Source organism: Aotus nancymaae, unplaced genomic scaffold, assembly GCF_030222135.1.
Source record: "Aotus nancymaae isolate 86718 unplaced genomic scaffold, 86718_ANA_hifiasm-v0.15.2.pri h1tg000046l, whole genome shotgun sequence".
Taxonomy (NCBI): Eukaryota; Metazoa; Chordata; class Mammalia; order Primates; family Aotidae; genus Aotus; species Aotus nancymaae.
The window spans coordinates 29,255,844-29,272,258 of NW_026988460.1; the positions used below are offsets into that span (position 1 = coordinate 29,255,844).

General features: G+C 46.5%; 1 protein-coding gene across 2 annotated transcripts in view; it reads right to left on the reverse strand.

Annotated features, from left to right (window-relative positions):
* Positions 1-16,140, reverse strand: part of CHCHD6 (coiled-coil-helix-coiled-coil-helix domain containing 6) — a 250,274-nt gene extending 234,134 nt beyond the window's left edge. For both annotated transcript variants that reach the window (XM_012475813.2, XM_012475812.3), the window contains exon 1: positions 15,979-16,140. In XM_012475813.2, coding sequence (XP_012331236.2) covers positions 15,979-16,065 — 87 coding nt within the window. In that variant the 5' untranslated portion in view covers positions 16,066-16,140. The remainder of the gene's footprint in view (positions 1-15,978) is intronic.
* Positions 16,141-16,415: the final 275 nt, after the last annotated feature.

A 16,415-nucleotide genomic window follows, 5' to 3' on the forward strand; every position in this document is an offset into this window, starting at 1 on the left:
GACCTGGAACAAGTAAATTTAATAAACATTTATAGAACTCTCCACTTCAAATACATAAAACGTACATTACCACCTTACACCTATTCCATAAGTGACTACGTAATTGGAAGTAAATCACTCCTCAGTAATCACATAGCATTTCATAGGTTTAAATGAAATATTGGTTGGCTGCTCGTTTGTTATTTTCTTCCCTTATTCCTTCCTGTTTACATCAAGTATAATTATTGGTATAAAAGAGGTTTTCAATACCCATTACTAAACTGCATTCTAGCCTGGGCAAGAAAGCAATACTCCCATTCTCTCTCTCTCTTTCTCTTCCTTTTTCTTCCTCTTCTTTATTCTTTTTCTTTCTTTCTTTCTTTCGAAAAACAACAACAACAACAAAAAAATACAAAAATTAGGTGGATGTGGGGGCAGGCACCTGTAATCCCAGCTACTGAGGAGAATCATTTGAACCCGAGAGGTGGAGGCTGCAGTGAGCTGACATCACGCCACTGCACTCCAGTCTGAGCAACAAGAGTGAAACTTAGTCTCAAAAGAAAAAAAAAAACGACGACTCTGGTCGTGCAGCCCAGGCAAGGACCAGAGGAAGCAGCCTGGCCAGAAGCAAACAGACAATGATGCCATAGCCATGACCCACTATCCCTCTTCATGAAGCGCCCACTGTGATGGCAATGTGCTAGAAGCAGTGGGCAACAGCAGTGAAAGGGAGTGACACAGTCCCTGGGTTCCTGGAGCTCACATTCGGATGGCAAGTGAGAGACAACACACAGTAAACACGCTAGGTCCTTCCTCACCTAAACCAGGATACCAGTAACTATAAATCATACCATTATTTTACATGGCCTGATGAAAGACAAAACACCCTTGTGAAACTTGCATTCCTCCTATCATACAGAACATCGCCGCTTCAGAAATGCTTAAACATATGCTGAAGAACCAGTGAGGTCCACTAGTGATCAGTGCTCTCTATGAATGAAGAAACAGTGATTACAAAGTGATGGCAGCATGCAGGGCGGAGGCGCAGGAAGCTGCACGCACCAGGGATGTCTGCTTAGCCGTGACATTCGTGTTAAGACGCCTGCCCAGGGATGAGTTGCCCAACCGCAAGTATATCCTGAAACCTAGTTCCAGCACACAGGAGAAGTACAGTCTCTTAGAAGGACCAAGTCTGGCGTGTCCGAGGGCCCCACAGAAGGTCGGCAGGCTGGAGGACAGTGAATGAAAAGAAGGGGACCAGATGATCAGGCCAGAGGGGCAGACAAAGGCCAGACTGTGTGAGCCCTGGCTGACAGGGGTAAGGCATTCACATCTGATCCAAGGGCACGAGAATGCCACCACGGGGGTTCTGCGCAGGTGAGCAGGAGGCTCGGATTTGCCAGTTGCAGCCCTGGGGGGCAGGAATGGAAGCACACAGCTCGGTTTGTAAGAGGTTAATGAAAACATTGGCAAGATTCTTGTTGGCAGCGAGAGATTTGTAATTTTTTTATGTTGCCACAAAATACAGCAAGTAATATTTTTAATCAACAAATATACATACACACACAGCAGTCATGTGAGAATAAACACCATCTGGGCAGTGCTCCCCGCACCAACAGAACCAGAGGGGAGGCCTCCAGAGCCAAACGGAGCTGGGTGCTCAGTGCCGCGGCCCACTGGTCACGGTGCCATCAGAGCTTGCCAGGAGGCCCTGTGTGGTCAGTGGACAGAGGGCTAATATAGAGCAGTGCAGGGGAGGAGGAGCTCCGCCCACCCTCCAGCTGTGTGGCACTGCCCCAATCCTTTATCTTCTCTGAGCTTCACAGTCCTCACCTAGGAAATGGAGCCTCTCTCAAGGCTGGCCTGGCTGCAGCACAGCTCAGGAACTCAGTGCTTTGCAGTCAGACCGGCCCAGGGTTTGAATCCCAGCTAAGCTGCGTACCAGCTGTGTGACCTTGGCCAGGGGACTTCCTGGCTCTGAGTCAGTTTCCTCATCTGTGAGATGGAGATAATTAATGGTACAGACTCTACAATGATTTCCAGGATTAAATGAAGCAATCTACAGAAAGCAGGTGGTACAAAGTCAACAATTGCTATTAGCTATTAAGTGAAACTACAAAGCGCTATACAAATATTAATTATAATTCGTACCACGCACACAATGGGTACATAAAAATATATGAGTTGATCAATAGTAACAGTTAGCATTTGCCACAGACCATCAGCACTGTTCTAAGTGCTCTCCATGTAGCTTTGCAACCTTGAGCAAGTCTATTCTCGCCTTGTCCATCTTGTGTACAAAATTAAAGTGGGCAGATTCTTTTTAAAGTGCCCTCCAGATCTGACATCCTGTGGCTCAAACCTGAACCTGCCCTCACCCTGGAGTAATAGGGGGATACCAAGGAGGGGGCCTCTTCCCTGCCACTACCATGGCACACTTGGCTGGTACTTCCACAAGTCTCTGATGACAAAGTGTGGTCTAGGAAGAGACTCTCTCTCCTCCCGTCTCCAGCCCATAGTCCTTGCCCTACAAGCTCCATGGCTGAAGGTGGGGAAGGCATGCAGACTGGAGAAGGCCCGCAGACAGTCCGAGTCAGATGCAAGGCCAGGTCAGGGAGAGGCTCAAGCTTCAATCTAAGACAGACAGACAGACAGACAGATACACACACACACACACACACACACACACACACACACACCCCAGCACTTCCACCTTAACAAATGCATTTGGAACCCAGATCCCACTTCCTTCCAAGGAAGAAATAAAAATTTGACCCTAACCAAAATGCCACCCTCACCCAAAAGCAACTGTGAACTTAAGAGGCAAGTTCCCAAAGGGCTACAGGTTTCTTTTTTTTATTTTTTAGAGATAAGGCCTTGCTATGTTGCCCAGGTTGGTCTCAAACTCCTGGACCCCAGAGATTCTCCTTCCTCAGCTTCCTGAGTAGCCAGGACTATAGGTGCATGCCACCATATGGGTTTCTTTATTAAACCATACAGGTAAGTAACCATACAGGCAAGTAACATGGAGTAAGTCACATGGCCATCCCATGACTAAAAGGTTGGAAGGAGAAGAGTGCGATCCTAAAAAACTCAAGTAGGTATTACCAACAACTGAATGAACAAGAACAGGAGTGAGCAGTGTACAGCTGACCCAATATAAGGGGTCGTGAGGATGCAAGTTATGATTGCAACTGAGTTGTGCCACCTTACTAATAATGCTACCTACCTACTGGTTAACATTCATCCAGCACTCACTGTGCACGGAGCACCTCACTAATCCTCATAATGCCACAACCACCTTCTACATGAGGGAACCAAGGCAGAGAGAGGTTAAAGAACTTGCTCAGCCCATGAAGCCACAGGACCAAAGCCTGACTGCGGGGAAGGTCGCAGGACCCAAGGCCTGCATGCTTAACTGCTGTGCTGCTCTGCTCTGGGGGCAGCAGGCTGTCACCCCAACAGCAAAGCAAGGGGAGATGCATCTGCTAAGCAGCACTAACTACCTAGAACGGGCCCTAGAAGGGACGACCACCACAGAAGCTAAAGCGATAAAAAGCAGAGGGGCCACGATTGCCGTGGAAAGGCCAGAGAACCAACCAACTCCCAGCAGGCTCAGCCTCAAAGGGGACTGCATGTATTTCCCCAACTCCCGTCTGGAACCAGCCCCCCATCCACCCCACCTCTGCCAGCACTGCCCCTACCCTTACTTTGCTTTGCTTTCTTCACAGCACTATAATCACCTGGCACAACAGACCCCAAGCACTTCTTTATCTTCACTCTACCAGCACAGCAGCTCCACAGGCACAGGGATTCCATGGTGCTCCTGCTGTATCTTCAGTGTCTAGCTCACTGGAGACACTCAAATGTTTGTGAACCACATGAATTAAATATTTATTAGAGACCTGAGTCCATAGCACACACTAGTGCAATGGATTATGTAAAGATACAACACCTGTGACTCTTCTACTCAAAGAGCTCACAGTCAAGCAGGATGGAACAGACAGGCACACACGGAGAGGAGACAAGCCCCTGAGCAGTGGACACGAGCAGCCCTGCTAAGGGCCCAGGAGATTCAACAACAGAACCCCAAGTTCCAGCTAGAAGGGAGACGGCCTGAATCAGGCCTGAAGGGACGACGGCGGAGAAGGGGTGTGAGCAAGGGGTGGCGTTCCAGAGAGAGGCGCAGCATAAGCAAAAGCACAGAAGGGAGGGAGCACCAAGGAATGCCGTGGCTCAGTCTGGCAGGGACGTGAAAACATCAGATGTGAGGGGCTGCTGGAGTGCCACTTGTCACGGGCCTTGGGTGGCAAGTCAAGGAAGCTGGAACTGGGAGTCAATGAAGGCAGTAAGCAGGGACATGGTTAGGGTCTTCTCTTTGTACAGGAAGGTCTGGCAAAGCAGGAGGCAGGACTGAGATCATGAAGGGGCTGGTGGCAGGGACACCATCACAACAGTACAAATCAGGAAGAAGAGCAGTGAGAAGTGTGACAGCTGCGGCAGTGACGGGGAGGGAACAGAGACAGAAGACACCAAGGAAGTGAGACTACTTCAGACCACCTGACTACCTGCATGGGTGAGAGGAAAAGGGAATGGACGGAACCGTGTAATCTCATTTGTACCCACAGAAGGGAAGGAAAACACTTGTATCCACGGCCTTGGAAAATTCTGCAAGGGTTCAAGAGAAATTGTGACCAGCTGGCATTTAAAAATAAGATGCATTCTGCAAGAAGAAAAACTCCTGAAGTAACAGGGATGAGGGAAAACTGATAGCAAGGCCCTGAGTCTAGCTCACGGGAAAGTGGTAGGCATCGTTATTGAGCCACATTATTGAGCTCTGTGTGTGTGTCATGTTTCAAGTCCATCTAAGCAGCTCGGTTCCACAGGCAAACAGGTTGCACAGGAAGTTGCAAGAGGCTGCCTCTCTAGAAAGATGTTGGGGAATCCCCAGCACAAGAGAGCCTATGGGCAGACCAGAGTAAGAATGTAATTTCCCCACACTCCAGAAGTGGGCAACAAAGCTCACAGCTAGAAAAGAAGACTGCAACCCAAGAGTGATGACATGGGTGCCTATTAAAGACTAATAACAAAAACAACTCTGACTTGCTGTTCCTAGAGCACACTCCATGTTCCAGGCTCCGGGTAAGGGCAGTCCCTGTGCAGCGATCACCATTTTACAGATGAAGAAACTACAGCCAGGGACGTGGAACATGGGAAGTGCTATGGCCAAGACTCAAATCTAAACCCCTGGACACTTAACAGGGACCTCTGCACAAGTAAAGGCAGTAACATGGAGCTGCTCTGAGGCGACAAGTAACTCTTCTCATAGAAGGGACGACTGGGAAACAATAGAATGATTTGCAGTTCCCCCTTCCCCATCAACAGTGCTTTCTGGAGCCCCCAGGAGACAGACAGGAGGAGCATCCATATACTCACAAAACAGACAACCTACTTTAAAAACTAGTGGAATGTCAAGCTGAAAATGAGCACGTTTTTAGCCTTAAAAATATAACTACCTAGGCACATTTGGGAAAGAGCAGTGGGGAAGCAGTTTCAGTATTATTTTTGCATTGAAAGTGCATAGACTTCACAAAGCAAGGCATCACAGGCAGGAATGGTGTCATCATCCTCACTCTGAGGACAAAGAAAGTGAGGTGCAGAGAGTGACTTCCCAAAGTTATACAGTGGGTCAGCAACCAAGACAGGCCTATATGGCCATGCTCTATCCACTCAATGCAGTGTTTTCTGAGGGCCTGCTGGGTGTCTGGCACCAGAAAATGAGGAAGAGATCAAATCAGCCCAGACCTACAACAGGCAGGCAGAGTGGGCTAGGGCAGGCCTAGCACCAGGGCAGTGCCGATGCAGCCAGTTCCAGAATAACAAGCTTCTAGGAAGCTAGGCCTGTCGGCTCCTGGTCCCAACACCCGATGCCCGACACCCCAATCTCTGTAGAGGTGCTGCTCAACCCTGTGATCTGAAACAGATTACCCGCCTTGCCTAAGGCTGTTGCCTTGGAGATTTTGTTCCCTAGCTCTTCGGTTTTCTATGAGCTGAAATTAGATGTACCGGCTGCTCACCACAGATGTCAATCCCAGAAAGGCAGAATAAGAAGAGCCCTCAGAGACCTCCTACACCAAGCATGGCACACACAAATGCCCACAGGAGTCGGACAGGTGGTGGAAACAAATAAAACAGGCCTGATTTTTTAAAATAAAATTTAGAAAGCACCATGCAAGGAGACCATGGTGTAACTGTGATAAGCGTGCACGGCCACCTGAAGAGCACAGCCACCTCGCAACTCCAACAAAGCACTGCCACATGAGAATGGCACACTTCCTGTTTCTTCCCCAAAAAAGCTAAAAATCAAATGTATGTAAAGCTTCCCAACTTTTAAATGGTGGCAATTACTTAAAATCAATCAATATCATTACGTTTCTGAACTCGTAGTTTGAGACAAGAAAACCTGAGCCAGTGGCTTAAAATTTTGTCCTATGAGTATTTGACTGACTTGTACCAATCTCTGGCTTAGGTGCTGGAGACAGAGAGATGAAGAAGATGTGGTCCCTGTTCACTGGGCAGTAAGGGAGTAAGCATGGAATAGATCATTTCGGCCCAGGGCACTAAGCCCTGGGAGGGGAGCACAGAGTCTGCAGGGGACACCACCGAAGGCTCCTTCTGAAGGCAACTCTTGCACTTGGCCAGCCAAAGGAAGGGAGGAGAATCACAGGCACACATGCATGAAGCAGCTTAGGGTCATGCGGGGGCAAGTGTCCCTGCAGAGAGGGGCAGTGAAGGCAGAAAGTGGCACCCACACATGGAGGACCTCGTGAGCCAGGCCTAGAAATGTGTCTTTAACTGAGAGGTGAAGGGGAGATATGAAAGGATGCAACACAATTAGCCTCAACTCTGAACAGTCCCTGGGACACAAGAAGATGGTCATAGGCTGCCTCTAGGAGCAAGACTGACAAAACACAGCGCAAAGAAGACGGGCTTTTCCCCGGCCACCTCCTTTTAACTGTCTGCATTTAATGACCATCTGCTGGAAACCTGTTCAAAAGTAAAATTTACCTTTTAAAAAAAAATTACCCTGGTAGCACCAGAAAATATAGATTTGTGGGAAGCAAGCTAACAAAGAACAATTTGTCAGTTGGTCAAGGGGAAGACAGTGTGGGCCTGAACTGAGAGTAGGAAGGACAAAGACGAGAGGACAAAACCGAGAAACTGATGGAAGGTAAAGCTCAAGACTTGTTATGAATGTAGAGAAAGAGAGGAATATGGATGACCGCCAGCTTTCTGGATGAGGGACTGGGTAGTAGAGCTACTCACAACATAAGAGACAAGGGTCATTTTTAAGGGGTTAGAGGAAAAATGCAGGTGAGCTCCATTTGGACATAGTCAATTAAATGCACAATGGGACATGCAAGGGGCTCTGGCAGGGGCATCTGGAAAGCTCTGGGTTGGATATTTAGAATCCGGAAGTCATCAGTGCATGAATGAGGATGAAAGAGAATGGCCAGGGACAGGGCACAGAAGGGACAGTGGGCTTGGGAATGGTTGGAAGCTCCTACCAGACACAGGAAGGGCAGAGACAGACATCAATGCTGGACACCAGTACCACCATGGAGAGCAGGAGCGACCCCTTCCAATAGAGGGAAAGGTAGCATTTGAAACCTGCGAGGATTAAGGCTGCCTCCCAGTGCAGCACCTTTACTTTCCAAATGTGGGAACTGGTCCAAGATGAGCTTAGTAAGGGTTACAATTAACAACCACCTTAAATTTATATTATTTTATAGATTTATCTTTTACATAGAACATCAACATTGTGTTGTGATACAAGAAAGGAGGAATGTAATGGAATTTCATCACAGATCATCATAAATGAGTGTCATATGCTGAAGTCAGAAGTGGAAATAACTTTTAACTATTGCACTATTTAAGTTGTATTACTATTATTATGATAAAATTTAAAGGATGGTCAAACAAACCTTGAGAGTGATTCCTTCTGCCCCTAAGGTACAGTGTGGTTGTGTAGACGTCCCCTGCTGTCATTCTCACGTACAGTGAGTTTCAGAACCTCCAAGGCAGAAAAACGGAGCGCACTGGGGGAAATCTACATGTAGGTGTCTGGGTCTTCAACCATCCTGTCTTTAAGATGAGCCTCCACTCCTTAGCAGCTGAGGCGGAAAAGGTAGAGAGACCTAAAGTACTGTGCTTCCCTGCAGAATTTGCTTACCTTGCTTTCTAATGCCTCAACACTTGTCAGAAGATGTGATGGATTCAGGAGCATCAAACAGAGTAACACATGTGAAAGTAGCTAACCCAGAAAACAGCACGCAGTGTGTACTCAAGCAACGTTTGCTGGACTTGAAATCAAAAGCAGATACTGTTTATTGAAAAGTGGTAGAGAAGTTGGCCACCTGTTTTCTGGCTTTCCAAGCTGGCAATTCCTGATGTGGGCTCCATCAAATTGCACTCATCCAAACAGTTAGCCAGGTGAGCTTTACAGCTGTGGAAGGAAGACCAGAGAAGACCTATAATGCAACCCCTTCACGGTGTCTATGCTAAATGGGTGCATGGAGATGCTACATCATATCTTCATCTTGCACTTAAGAAGAAAGACTCATCCTTCTGAAGTGTCAGGGCATCAGTCTCAGGTCTTAGATCTTCTGTTTACCACACTGCCTTTAAGCAAGTCAAGTAAGATGAATGCTGCCACCAAAAAGCAGACATTCTAGCGTGAACAGGATTCTAAGCACAGAGGTTAACATCTAGCAGGAACAAAAGAAAGAACAGGAAAAGTAATCATGTAAAACATATCATAAGGAACATCCATGTTCAAGCTGAAACAATCAAGGAGGCAAGCTCAGAAGCATTTCACTAGACAATCACATGGCGGAAAACAAAGTCTGCCGCACACATCCAGAACAGGTCTGTGGTAAAGCCTGGAAGAATAAGATTCTCAAGCACAGCTGCCGCACGATCGCCAGCTTGGCTACAGAAGGACTGTCAATTCATTAATCCAAGCATGTAACCCAACATGTATATACTAATAAGCAGACACTATAATGGAAATCCAGGATTTGCCCTCCTAGAGCTTATAAAAGAAAAACGGGACATAAGGACAGAGAGAAGGCAGTGGCCACGACTATTGAAAGATAAAGTTATCAATCTGATAAAGGGCATCTACGAAAACCCTACACCTAACACACTTAATGATGGAAGACGGAATCCTTTCTCCCTAAGTTCAGGAATAAGTCAAGGACATTTGGAGATTCTAGCCAAAGCAAGAGGGCAAGAAAAAGGGCATCCAGACTGGAAAAGAAGTCAGTCTATCTGCCAACAACATAATCCTACCTGTAAAAAAGCCTAAGAAATACACACACACACACACAACCCTACTAGAACTAATAAATGAGTCTAACGAGGTTGCAAGATACAAAATCAATATACAGAAACCAACTATATTTCTATATAAAGCAACAATGAGCCCAAAAATAAAAGTAAGAAAACGACTTCATTCACAACAACATCAAAAATAATACTTGGGAATACATTTAAGAAGTACAAGACTTGTACACTGAAAGTACAAAACACTGCTCAGAAAACTTAATAAAGATCTAATGACTGGAGAGATATTTCATATTCACTAATTGGCAGACTCCGTATCACTAAAATAGCAATTCTCCTGAAAGTAATTCAACACAAATCCTATCAAAATCCGTCAGCTTTTTTGCAGAAGTTGACACTTATCCTAAAATGTATACAGAAATGCAAAGGACCCAGAACAGATAATACAATCTTGAAAAATAACAAAATTAGAGGACTTACACATCCCAGTTTTGAAAGCTACAATAATCAACATGACAGCAATGTATCGGCATAAGGACAGACATAAAAATCAATGAAATAAAACTGAAGAGTCCAGAAATAAACCCTTACATTTACGTTCAATGGATTTTCACAAGGTAATTCAATGGGGAAAGAATAATTTTTTCAACAGAGTCTGGAGAAATAAGATGCCTCATGAAACAAACATCAATTTAGATCAGGGTTCAGCAAACTCTGGTGCTTGAGCCAAATCCAACCTACCACTTGATTTTGTAAATAAAGTTTTATTGGAACACAGTCAAAACCATTCACTTAAACATATTGTCTGTGGCTGCTTTCCCCTACAATGGCAGAATTGGGAACAGTCATCCTTTGGTATCCATGGAGGATTGGTGTCAGGACCTCTGTGGATACCAATATCTGAAGATGCTCAAGTTCATTCTATAAAATGGCACAGTATTTGTAGTATTTGCATATAACATATACACACCTACTATGCACAAAGATACCTTATAGCTCAATAATAAAAAGACAAATAATCAAACGAAAAATGGGCAAAAGATCTGCATATACTTTTCACCTAAGAAAATATACAGATAGTCACATGAAGAGACACTCAACATCATTAGTTATTAAGGAAATGCAAATTCAAACCACCACGAGATACAATTTCACAGCCACTTGAATTGCTAGAATCAAAGATAATAACAGGTGTTGGTAAAGACATGAAGAAACTGGAACCCCATATATTGCTAGTAGAAATCTCAAATGGTACAGCTTCTCCAGTACACAGTTCAGCAGTTTCTTTAAAAATTAAACCTGACAATCCATCAAATTCATAAACTGAATGACCCAGCAAATTCACTCTCAGGTATCTATCCATGAGAATTAAAAACATATGTCTTCAAAAAAAAATGTGTAATACATAAATGTTCATAAGCAGCATTACTCACAATAGCCAAGAAGTAGGAACAACTCAAATGCCCTCAACTGGTGACTGAATAAGCCAAATGTAGTATATATTTAAAACAGGATACCATTCAGCAATAAAAAGGATGAACTACTGATACATACTACATCATCAATGAACCAACCAAAAACACTTGCTCAGTGAAAGAAGTCAGACATAAAAGATGCATGAATCATTTACAGTCAGCCCTCTGTATCCATGGGTCCAATGGAAAATAGTTGGGGAAAAAAACAATAAATAACATACCAATAAAAAATATAAATCTTTAAAAACAGTGTAACAACTATTTACATAATGTTTACACTGTTTGGGTATCATAAGTAATCTGGAGATAATTTAAAGTATACAGGAGAATATGTGTAGTTTATAGGCAAATACACCATTTTCCATAAGGGACTTAAGCATCCAAGGATTTTGGTAACCATGGGGGTCCTGGAACCAATGACCCATGGATACCGAGGGGTAACTATCTGAAATGTCCAGAAAAAGTAAATTTATAGAGAAAGAGGATTAATGGTTACCTGGGAGTGGGAATGGGGAGTGACTGCAAACAGGCCAAGGCATCTTTTTTTCAGGTCTTTTAAATGCTCTACAATTTGATTGTGGTGACAGTTGACCAATTCTGTAAAGTTACTAAAAAGCATTGAAATGGGTGAATTTTATAATATATAAAGTGCTTTTCGATAACATTGTTTTTTTGTCTTTTTAAGAGATGGGGTCTTGCTATGTTGGACTCAAACCACCAGGCTCAGGTGATCCTCTGCCTCAGCCTCCTGCGTAGCTGGAACTACAGGAACACACCACTGCAAGTGGCTTAAACCTGTTTTTTTGATTTTAAAGAAAAATCAGCGTCACCAGATAAAACCTTTCCAAAGCTCTGCTCCTGACTAGAGAACTGCAGTGTGGCCTTCAGAATAACATGTTCACATTCCTGCCTGGCATTCAGGCCCTGAGTCTGGCCTCGCCTCCTGCCACATCCTCAAGCATCCTACCCTCCTTGTGGCTGCCAAGCATGTGGGCTTTGGAGTCAGAAACCCTGAGGTTCTAGCTCTATGATCTTGGGTTACTTGGCCTCACTGAACCTGTTTCCTCACTTCTGAGATGGGGATAATGACCTCTCACAGGTGAGCATGTGGAATTTCTGGGGTGATGCTCTGAATACAGCGGGCACAGTGCTTAGCACAGAGTGAATATGCACACTATTCACAGGGCTGGCTCAGGCCACAGTCAACATCTCCTCCTGAGAGGCACTGCCTGGCCATCCCACCTCAAGTAGGCAGCCCCAGTAGCCTTTGCACCCTTTTTGTTTCCTCCTTAGCTCTTGAAGCTCTTTGAGTCTTTTGCCTGTGTTTCTTCCTTTCTGGTCAGTTCTCTCTACTGGGCTGAGGACTCTATGATGACAGGGTCCTCGGCTTTGTCCCTCATTGTCTCAGCAAGGCCAAGACCAGTAACATGAAGCCACTGAACATTCACTGAGGTAAGGAATAAGTGATGGCTGCAGGTGCAGTGCTCTGGCACACAGCCTCTCTGGCACTGGCACATTAGGGGACTCACTTCTGTGTCTGACTACATCCTTCCTGATCTTCCCCTCCGCCATGGTCCAGAATCAGCCTCATGGGAGCAATGCATGATGGTAAAGTCAATCAAGCCTGGAGAGGGTAATGAATCTGGAGTGATTGGAGCAGGGGTCGGCTCAGTGGTGGGAAAGGGGAAAAGGCTGGTGAACAGTGAAGCAACCACCATCAGCTAAATCACCAAAGAAGAGTGGCTCACGCGGAATGGAGGAGAGGGAAAGCAGACACACACAGGACGTGACTACCATGCGTGCCTTCTCTCACTGGAGGATGAGGTTAAATGTACTGCTTGAAACAAAATCTTTACCTATTTCACACGTTTTCTCTGAAAACTGGAGTTGAATATAACTGCAGCATTTTGCATTAATTAAATTTCTTTTACCGTCCATGGAATTATGGTTTGGACACACTTTGTGAATTTATGCAAATAAGTATGTAAACTAGTAAGATCTAGCACTTTTTTTTTTTGAGACGGAGTCTCGCTCTGTCACCCAGGCGGAGGGCACTGGCACAATCTCAGCTCACTGCAACCTCTGCCTCCTGGGTTCAAGGATTCTCCTGCCTCAGCCTCCCAAGTAGCTGGATTATACAGGTGCATGCCACCACACCCAGCTAACTTTTTTATTTTTGGTAGAGACAGGGTTTCACCATGTTGGCCAGACTGGTCTTGAACTCCTGACTTCAGGTGATCTGCCCACCTCGGCCTCCCAAAGTGCTAACAAAACAGGCATGAGCCACGATACCCGGCCGCTAACACTTAATCTTAAAGGGACTAGAACACTATCTAGGACCAGGCCTCGGGAATTAAATACAAATGGTCATTACAAATATTCAACTTGATCTAAAGAAGCTGGGGCAGATCTTCTTTGGCATCTGCCTCCCATTAAATTAACCGATTTGTTCACTTTGGCAACTGTTTTGTTGATATGGAAATCTTTTTCACTCCCTTGCCTAAAGATAAGGTGAATTCCTCAAGCCTCAAGTAACTTTGCTAACAGAAAAAGCCCCCACACCATAACACTTCATTACCATCACCTCCTTTGTTAAGTCTTCCTCTTTCAAACCCAAGTAGAGGGAAGGATGTGGCTCCCATAACATGGGGCTGTGCACCTCACTGTGCACTTCTGGACAAGTCACATAGCCTCTCGGATTAGTTTGCCCAGCTGGAAAAGGAAGTAGTTACCAAAGTTCCTTCTAGTTTTACTAGTTTGATAAAACTAAGTGGGGCACCAGCATCCTGTCAGGACAGGTACAGGTATTGTCACAAAATGTTCAGGCTGCCTTGCATATACATCATGGGGAGAGGGGAGATTAGAGTAGTGAGAAAAAGTTGTTTTTTGCACCCAAAACATCTGGATTAAAGTCCCACAAGTTACTCAGGTTAACACCTTGGGCAAATTCCTTAACCTCTCTAAGCCTGATTCTCCATCTTTAAATAAAGAGAATTTACATTTTGCAAAAGTATATAAGAGAACTAGAAATAAAATGTACTTGTCTTACATAATACTCAAAGATGAAGTTTCCAATCAACTTGGAAGAAGGTACCCCCGCAAAGGCACTCCCCTGAACCTCTGAAGACTCCAACTCAACTTTCCAACATTTCCCAAAACAAGAGACCAAATCACAAGGGTGAGAGCACCCAAACAGACCCAACCATATCTTTCTAAATTCCAATTCGGCTTCCTCCCTCTCGGCCTTCCAACACAAGCCATCTCCTCCCCATTTAATCCTTGCCACAGGTGAGGTCAACAAAACTATACGACACCTAGCAAGCACCAAATGTGCCAAGTACTCTGATAGGCTAAGAACAGAGGCCCCCACAAAGCACTCTGTGTGTTTCCTTAACACTTTCGCAGACATCATCTTATCCTAGGCAGTACCTAGGATACATACACATCCATTTTTTTTTTAAATGTAGTCATTGAGGCTCAAAAGAGTTTTTCACCCAAGGTCACACAGCTAATGAGCACCTGCCAGACCTCCTGAAGTCTTTCTGAGCCACCTCCCTAATTCCTCCTTAATTCACTAATTCACCTACACCCAGCTCTGTGCATTTCATTTAAACCTGGTCCCTTCTACTGGATTCACTAATTTCATCTCTCCACAGTTACTTACAAAGCATCCACAGGTGTACACACAGGTGTAGGAGGAGGCAGAGCACAGCAATATGCCCTGGAGTGGGCTTGTTTCAATCCCAGCTTTCCCATTTGCTATTTACATGACCTTGGATCAGTTCCTTCACCTCTCAGTGCCTCAGTTCTCCTTAACGTATAATAATGAGCTAACAGAATTCTGCTGCTCTCATAGGGCTGTTGAAAATTAAATCAGTTCGGGGCCGGGCGCGGTGGCTCACGCCTGTAATCCCAGCACTTTGGGAGGCCGAGGCGGGTGGATCACGAGGTCAAGAGATAGAGACCATCCTGGTCAACATGGTGAAACCCCGTTTCTACTAAAAAATACAAAAAATTAGCTGGGCATGGTGGCGCGTGCCTGTAATCCCAGCTACTCAGGAGGCTGAGGCAGGAGAATTGCCTGAACCCAGGAGGCAGAGGTTGCAGTGAGCCGAGATCGCGCCATTGCACTCCAGCCTGGGTAACAAGAGCGAAACTCCGTCTCAAAAAAAAAAAAAAAAAGAAAAAAGAAAGAAAATTAATCAGTTCCTTATAAAGGGTTTAGTCCAACGCATGGCCCCTACACTGGAATAAGAGCTGCTTTTATTCTTCTGGGTTCTGGTACAGTCTTCAATCAGACAGAAACCTTAGCCTCAACAAGCTTACACTCTAGCGGGAAGCGCAATAAATAAACAATTATCAATAGAAGCTTCACATTGTAATGAGTGCTATGAAAATAATAAATCTGTGACAGGGTGGAAGGTTACTTCAGATTGGGTGGTCAGGGAAGGATTCTCAGGTGATGTCCAGGCTACATAAGAATTACAAGAGCAAGCAGGATGCAAGGAGAGTTGAAGGAGAGAGAACAGCCGGCGCACAGACCCTATACTGGGCCAGTAGCAGCCTCCAGGAAAACACGGCGGTCCTGAGGCTGGGGACGAGGTGCGAGTGCCACGAGAGGGAAATAGCCCGAGATGCGGTCCCAGAGGTCGGCGGGCACCAGCCAGCTTTGGAACCAGGGAAGGCATCATCCAAGCGCGCTAGGAACCCACCGGAGGATTTTAGGCAGGGAAGAGGATCAGATCTGAGCTAAGATTCTTCCAGACCCCGCAGCTGTGCTGTGGAGAACAGACCGACGGGGGAGATCGGAGTCCCCAGGCAAAGCCCAGGTGGGAGGCACCGCGTACCCAGAACCGGAGGCGCGCACCTGGGGGCCACGGGGCTGCCAGGCTGGACGCAAATTCAAGAGAAATAAAAACTAAGCCGACCGGAGAGGGGACGTGGCCCGGGCGTCTCTCGTGTTCTGGCGGCCTCGCACCTTGTCCCGCTATCCACTCCTTCCCTGAAGCCGGTGTCGCGACGCTCCAAGGCTGCCAGCCTCGGGCTCGTGTACCGGCGCAGCTTCGTCCTGGCCTAAGCCCCCGGCGTCTCCCAAGCCCCACGCCCCTCACGCGCTCCGCCCCGCACCTCCCCCGCCCGCGTGCCCGCCCCGGCCGGCCCAGGCGGAGCTGCTCACCCGGACGCCCTGCAGCACCCGGACCCGCTCCTCCTCGTCCACTCCGAAGGACACCCTACGGCCCTCGCTGCTCTCCGTACTACCCATGGCGAGCTGCTGGCGAGCGGGCAGCCACCCAACCTGGGGACCCGGCTCCGGAGCAACCGGGCCAACAACGCTTTCCAGGACTCGCGCGGCTGCGGCACCCGCCAACAAAATCACGTTCTATTGGCCGCCGTCGGAGGCTTCGCCAATCGGATGGCTCGCAGTCGCGGTGCCTTTCGGGGGTTGTAGTCCTTCCGTTTGGCGGGGCGGGGGCGTGGCGGTCTGCGCCTGCAGAAGTGCGTTAGACTGAGGCCAAGAATAGGTACCAAGGACAGGGACACCTTCTCGCTTTGGGAGTTCACCCTTGAGGGAGAGCCAAGGGTGATGTTCTGAGGCCAGTAGATGGCCAGGGC